We start from the raw sequence: 7713 nt of genomic DNA, 5'->3' as shown, positions 1-7713 counted from the left end.
TTATAAAAAAAAAAAAAAAAAAAAGTACGCTATAGGACCTGCCAGCCAGCTATCTATTTATTGCTAGTCCATAATAACCGGAACGGCGACGAGGGTGGCATCTGACGGCCAGAAAATGTTTGTCGTGACATTGACGGGTGAATTAGTGAGAACGATATTTTAAATAAGGCACATACAACACGCGAACACCCATATAAGACTTCAATATATATACGGATTGAGTGTTTGTCTTCCACCGAGCGGAGTTGAACCGAAATCCAACGAATGACCGACCGACAAAAGGGTTGTAAACAGTGTGAACACCATTTGTTTTGTTGTTGCGGTGGTTTTTTTTCTCTTGTACCATTGGAGAACAATTACAGCTGTCGCTCCATGACATGATCATAATGAGCTCCTATCTTTACAAGGAAAACTTCCCAACAAAGAAAGCTTTAGGCACTACCAACATAACTGCTTTGACAAAAACGATCACCGCCAACGTGGCGTTCCTTCGTGCATCATCATACGTCCATCGCGTTCTGATTACCGCGGTCTTCACTGACTTGCCTCTACTACCACTTCCGGGGGTATCGTAAACCGTACGGTCACTAACTACTAACATCAACCTTTTGATGGTGACAAATTCGTCGCGTGGAACTTTTAACTAGCGCTGCAAAAACTGACAGGAACGAGCGTTCCGGTTAACGTGCTCTCATTTAATAGTCGTAAATCGCCATACGACGTTATGGCGTGCCCGTGGTCTACGGCTTCAAGCGTAACAAACAAGACAACAACGCGAAAATACTAGTGTTTACTGGAGGGTTTTATTAGAGTGTCGCGCTCTCACTGAAACGCCGAGGACGATGATGATATCATTAACTATTTACGAGCTCTCTGGCTTAGTTTCTGCTCCATTCCAGAGAGCTGCTAGAGCGCAGAGTTAGTTTTCTATTCTGGCGTTAAAATAGCTGACCCTTTGCACCGGTAGCGCTATTCGTTTGGCCATAGCCCGCTCCTCTCAATCGACGTACCAGACTGTCCCGTGTACACCATATAGTCCATGAGACTATCATAAAGACGAACGACTGCGCTATCATTGATTATTGTTACCGATCTAGTCGAAAAAATATAATCCCCTTACACGAATGGCTAGCGGAGCGATACGGACAGGGGTGAGGTCCTGAAAAGACGTACGAACATTGCCAATAAACGTTGTCGTTACGCACAACTTGGTGCGTGGCATAGATAGACCGTCAGAGTAGATCGATGATAATTCACATGACTTCTGCTTTATGGACTCAATAGGAAAATGAGGAGAGAGAGAGAGAGAGAGAGAGGGAGAGAGAGAGAGTGAGAGAGAGAGAAGACGTAATCTGGACAAACGTCATTGTACATTTTCTTTTTCTGAAGACACCGCCGTATTTCTGTGACAATCTTCAAAGAGCACAGTGTGCAGTCATCGTCGGAAGTGTTCAACGGGGCTTCAATTGCCAGACAGTCGACTGCACTCGTCGAGCGCTAGATGTACCGACGGCATCGTTCTAGAACTGTTATTGCTATATTGTAGCCGTTATACGACTAGTGCTAGTTTTGTTTTCGTTGTCTTACATGTAGCTGTAGACGCGGGCAGTAGCTGGCCAGCTGGGCCGTCTGGGCTACTGACCGCTCTTCGATCTGCTGTCGAAGTTTCTATAGAGAGTTGCTGGTAGTACAGCGCAATTGGTAAGTGGCGCTTCGTTTCTTACCAACACCGTTGTTGGTCTGCGTACTGCGTCATCGACCAGCATTTGGCTCAACAGCTCGCTAACTCCTACGTAAAAACGTCGTGAAAAAAACCATGCCGAGGCTTCTCTCGGCCAGACACATCTAATAACAAAGATTTCGATTGATTGCGATATTTAATACTCAGACATACGTAGAACAGGATAATATTCTCTAGCGGATGCTGTTCGCTTATTTCGAATCGATTCAGCGTTTCAATGATTAAGCTGACTTTTGGAGTGCTGAAGTTTTTCAAGCTGAAACCGGCGCAGCTACCAGCCCATCAGAAAAATAGGCAGGCTTATACTGGCCGTTTAACTAGAGCTGATCATAAATCTGTCTCATGTCCTCAACTTCCAAGTGTCATTTCTCCTCTTATACACGTATCTCTACGCGTTCTTCGAAGGATACAGGCCTAAATAGAAAAAACTTGTTTGTACGGTTATTCTCAGGCGGACACCTATGAGGTTCAATCGCGATTTAGTTGACAAATATACGACTTTAGTACCGCAATGATACGTAGAAATGATACGATGCTATAGGCATGCATGGTTGACAATTGAGTCGAAGCTATTTCTACGTGCCTTAACCAGGCTTCAGCTAATAGCTCTGCCATAGTTATGTCGGCATTCTTAAGCGACCTAGTAGACGGATGTGGGTAGATTCAGCAGCACAACCCTCGAACTGTTAACTTGAGATGAAAACATTAGCTTCATGATTATATGGTTTATTGTCATATTACTACACTGACTTACCAAACTCGAGGCTGATCCTGGGCTGAGCGGGTGCCATCATCTGCACGATCATCGTCACTTGACGTGTGACGATGAAAAAGGTCACAACGCGACGACCACAATTGCTAGGACCTGTTCATAGGTATGCGACGACGTGCAAATCCAAATGACTATTGTAGAAAGCCCAAGAAGACACTGAAGTCTTCAAGAGCAGAGCTCTCTCAGAGTTCCGAAATCACCGACACTTCAGGTGTCCTAAGTCCATTATAATAGAGTCAGGCAACTTTAGCTTCTTTTCAGCTTTATGCACGCCGCGTAAAGCGCGACACAAAGGACCGACCACCGCTGCCCCTGTCACGCGTCGAACAGCAGCCGTGATAACTGTGTTCGTTCACCCACTCGTAATTGAAGTGGTAGACTTAATGTAATCGCGGTCAAGTGAGTCGTTCACTCTCCGTGTTGTTTCTTCTCTAGAGTCACCAACGTCACAGTACACCGTCGCCAGCATTAGGCCTGGTACCCAGGCAGCAAGCACTACTCGCCTAGTAGTGTTTTCGTCGAAGACTGACCAAACGGCTAAACGCGACCCAGGCCGCTGAGTAGCAGCAGCAGGTAGGCGTGCAGGTCGTCGGTGGCGCCCTCTCCCCTGTGGGCGCTAACAGCCTCCTCTCCACCACCACAAGGCCCCACCTACCGCAGAGCTGCTAGCGAACGCGCAGCCAGCCAGGTAGGCAGGCAGGCGATCGCTACGACGGCATGCACGAGCACCACCACCGCCACTGTGTAGTATTGGTATGACTGGTACGGACGACGCAGCCAGTTAATCTATGAGTCTACTAGTATGTGCACGGTCGCTTTTGAGAGCCAGTTAACTGCTCGCAGACTGACAACAACAGACCAGCGAAGGAGCGTGCACCGAGGCAGCGTAGGCCAACCGCTGATCAGTAGAGAGATTGGCGGACCCCTGAAGACCGCCCGTGCTCAGGATGATGGTCCATTTCGGGCGCCTGGGTGGTCTCCTCAGCTGCTGCTGCGGCGGCAGCAAGAGCTATTGCTGCTGGCTGAGGTACAGCAGCAGCAGCAGCAGCAGCAGTTGCAGCTACATCAGCCTCTGCCGGTCTACGCCTGGTGGTGCTGTTGATCGCAGCGAGCCGCCCCACCCTCCGGCCATCGAGTGGCGGTGGACGCCGCCGCCCTGGTCGCTGTGGTGATCGGGGCGAGGCTTCGCGTTCACTCTATTGAGCAAAGCTTTTCGCTTCGCCCAGAAGAGACGACCACGATGAAGAAAAGAGGAGAGGCAAAAGAAGAACATGAAAACGATGAAGATGACGAAATCCAAAAGGATAATGAAGCTGTTCAAGCCACCGGTAACCACATATGAGTTCGCTTTATTCTCCCTGGGTGATCTCTAATAGACCCCCACCAAGAGGCTCAATGGAACGTCGGGGTGAATAGCGACGATTGGTTAGGCAGCCACTGGGATAGGACCGATTAAGCAGACGCAGAGGAGGGCTGAGTTTGTTCCCAAGCCATCGCAACAGCAAATGCCATGGGCCATCTTGGGCAGAGCAACATAGGGGAGCGAAGGGGATTAGTCAGAGGGGCAGAAAAAGATCACGCGGTGGGCGATTCGAGGGTTTCGCGGAAACTTGCAATGGCGCAGCGGCTGCCGTCGCAGTTGCGTATGGCCAACACCACTAACATGCATCAAGTAGCACTGACAGCCAACCTCTAATTGGATCAGATGCGCAGATCAGTGAAAAGACACTGTACTACCGTATATAGTACAAACGGCGCATTCGTATGGATCCTTCGTCTTTTTCGCATATGCAAATAAGCGTCTTGTAGAAATCGCGTTTAAAGCGCTTTGCAAGCTCGATAGCGTCTTCCAGCCGCTCGCTGCAGCTAGAGGGAGAAAAAAGGGCAGATTTTTGATTACATTCAGGTGATGCTGCGGTACCGAGCTTTTCGCCAACGGTGTGAGCACCCATTTGCGAGCTAGGATTTTGTTGGAGGCTCAATTTATTATTAATACGTAATGGGCACGTCCAACTTTATGAGCATTCACAGTGTTTGACATTCTTGATAGAATCAGAATGTTCGCGAGTCATTTAACATAATAATTGGAATCGTGCTTGAAAATAGAGCCTTCAATGCTACTGCATGATCTCAAGAACCGTGTTAATTACTTTATAGGCTGATGTCGTACTGTTAAAATTAATGAATTACCCACAGTTCGAGCAAACTACAATATCCAGCTAGCTGTTTAAGGCCGCAACAACAGTCTACGTCGTTCGTAGTAGACGTAAATCTATCGAAGTGCTGATATCTATTAGGTACAAAGTGGCTGGGTGGTCTGCGTGGGCGGCCTCGGAGGCCTCAAACGCGGTTCATGAGGTAAGCACCTCACGCACACGCCGGTCGATTCACCAGCACCGTTTGCAGAAACAGTGTCACGGATATGTTTGTGTATTTACTCTCTGATTAATGACAATAGACTGGTGACTTATACTGGAATAACTGTATCAAAAAGCACGACATGGTGATTCAAAATGCGTGCTTCAGGGTCATCTCCATCTTAGGCAACACTGCTGTTAGCATTGTTTTGTGTGCAACACCGGGAACTGCGAAGACGCTCACTGTGGTAGGCACCAAGACGATGGCGACGAGTGACTGCAGTAAAACAGAAGATGTCCCATGAGTACATACTCTGCCGTAGTCTCTGTAGTATCAATAAACAAAGGCCGAGGCAGCAGTAGCGATAGATGACATTAAAGAAGATAGCAACAATAACTGCAGCATGATTCGATATGACGCGTGATCCGTGGCTTTGATGGAGCGCTCTTCACCTGGGGCTGGGCCGTTGTCGTAAGTGAATTCCTCTGCCCCGCACGTCGACTGTCGTATCAGCATTGCTGGAATCGCGCACTGGGAGTGGCCACACGTTGCGCGATACTAACGAGATAGGGGAGCTTTGTAACGAATTTTCAGTAGCAAATTGAACGACGAAAACATCAACCAGTCAACAAACAAAGAGCGGGTCGCGAAGAAGCAGCGACTTAAGACAAACGAAGCAAATGTATTTGCGGGGAAAACGGGAACGGTCCAGGCGGTCCCCACAACTCGCTGTTTCGTCGTCCATTCGCTCAATCTGCTTTCGCCGTGGCACTTGAGGCATGCTGATTGTAAAATAAAAAGGCAAACAAAAATCAATTACAACAGTAGCGACACGACGCGATGGCAGAAGTCGAAAAACATCGACGCCGCTACTGTGAATAGTAAGCAATACGGCGGCCGCGACGACGACGACATGTTCCAACAAAACAGTCGCCACGAGCATGGCATAACGCCAGAGCTATTCCGACGATCCATAGGTGCAACCAGCAGTAGCACTGCTACGTATAAGGTATTTTTTAAAAGTGTTACAAGTTACGCTAAACTCTCCCATAGGAACAATGTAGACAACCTGCATGCATCGCCAGTCGTTGTATTACTCTGCACGATCTCCTGTCACGTATTACACAATCTATGGAACACTAAATAATTAACGCAAAAAAAGAAGATCCTAGCTATTGGATTTTGAAAAGGAACGTTTGTGAGAGGATATCTATCGAAGAAAGGTCTGATACAATATCGATGAGGTTGTTGTTACTTCTTCGGTGAACGGTGGCCGGGTTTTGCAGGTGGTAGCTTGAGACACAGACAGAAAAAAGGAACAATATGAAGTTGAAAGGGCCACCCGTCAGGACTATAGACAGTGTGTGAAATTTTGCACGAAGGCGAAACAGACACGTCAGGATTTCTTTTCGCCATCAGTCGGCGCCGATCACGGGACGCTGCGGGCATCTCGGCACAGTTGCTCGTATTGTTCACGTATAACACAAACCTAAGTCCGGAACCCCACACCACTTTTAGTTGTGTTGGTGCATTTACCATCGAAAACGAACATCTTATATATATATATATATATATAGATATATACGGAATAATGGCTCGCTTTAAGCGGAAGCATTTTTTACGCCCTTAGAAGTAGAGATAAAATATCACGTCTTGGTATAGGTTATGATGTTGGAAGAACTCAAAAAGTTTCCAAACAGATTAATAGCCAGTCTGCCTCCACTTTAAGTACCTAATTACCATAAGCACTGGTCATCGTCAACCGGTTTTTTCCTCGCTTGGGCCACACAGCAGCCGATCGGATGTGTCACAGCAGTGGAACAACAGTTGGTCTTTCTCGCGCGTTCGTTCGAATCGAGTGGGGATCGCTTATGCCGGCTGCCGTTAAAATCTTCCTTTCTCCGTGGGCTAGCGCGGGTCGGATGACTCTGTCTGTTGTTGGGAACATGTTGCACTCAGGTGACGTCCCTCTTCTCAGCTATTCCAAGAACATTATCGCCTATTTGTATCGACCTGTTCCTTCTGCCTTCTGGCTCTAGCGAAAAGGCGGTGGCGCTCGAGAATGGTCACCCGAAATTTGACTCTCATTAGTCCAGGAACAGATCACTACCTTATGGCCTAAAGGTCATTCGCTTATCCTCGCGCAGTTCACTGCTACAACTTAACTACGGCTCGTATGCTGCTATCGCTGTAGAATTTCCAGCGGGCCTTTCCTTCCTTTTTCATTTGTATCTGTCGTCATTTTGAACATAATAGCCCACCACGTTCCCGTACGTAAGTGCCTACGGCGATATAATCCAGAGTCTCTCTTCCTCTATATTCCTCTCCAGAGAGAACGGATAACCATAATATTGATCCATACTGGCCCACGTATCATGTTCGCGTTGGCAGGAGGACCAACTCGTTTTCCTCCGTGCAACAATCGCCCATAGATGAACCCATGTATCTGAGACGCTACTGCCATTAAAGCTTCCACTACCACTTGTATGACAGAACAATAAATAGAAAAGATGTGATAGTTCTGCTAGTATAGCTCCTGCTATTAGTGTGACAAATTATCATTAGCTGCAGCAGCAGCAGTAGCAGAGCTTCCGCCGCCAGAAAGACGACCGTTACCTTTCGATAACAGTACCGATGACTGACGAAAGGCAACAATATTTCAGCAGCGTTACCACCCGCAACAGCTGCAATATCATCACCGTCATCATTCCGTGCCGCCACTACTGTTATTACCGCCGCCGTTGCCGCGGCAGCAGCAGTAGACTCGATCCATTGATTCTTCATTCAGTGGAAAACGTGAAGGGAAACTTGATGCGCAACAGTTCATGATCTCGAAATAAGG

At 47.6% G+C, this 7713-nt stretch overlaps 1 protein-coding gene across 4 annotated transcripts in view; it reads right to left on the bottom strand.

Annotated features, from left to right (window-relative positions):
* LOC111262587 (uncharacterized) overlaps nucleotides 1-7713 on the bottom strand; it is a 151933-nt gene that overhangs the window by 24046 nt on the left and 120174 nt on the right. Inside the window, exon 1 of one of the 4 annotated variants that reach the window (XM_022836943.2) lies at nucleotides 2496-3011. The exons of the other annotated variants lie outside the window; for them this stretch is intronic. Coding sequence (XP_022692678.1) covers nucleotides 2496-2547 — 52 coding nt within the window. The 5' untranslated portion in view covers nucleotides 2548-3011. Of the gene's footprint in view, nucleotides 1-2495; nucleotides 3012-7713 lie in introns of those variants that run through there. 4 annotated transcript variants of the gene reach the window in all.

Source organism: Varroa jacobsoni, unplaced genomic scaffold, assembly GCF_002532875.2.
Source record: "Varroa jacobsoni isolate VJ856 unplaced genomic scaffold, vjacob_1.0 scaffold_677, whole genome shotgun sequence".
Taxonomy (NCBI): domain Eukaryota; kingdom Metazoa; phylum Arthropoda; class Arachnida; order Mesostigmata; family Varroidae; genus Varroa; species Varroa jacobsoni.
The sequence above is the reverse complement of the archived record's forward strand: the minus strand, read 5'-3'. Positions and strand labels throughout refer to the sequence as shown.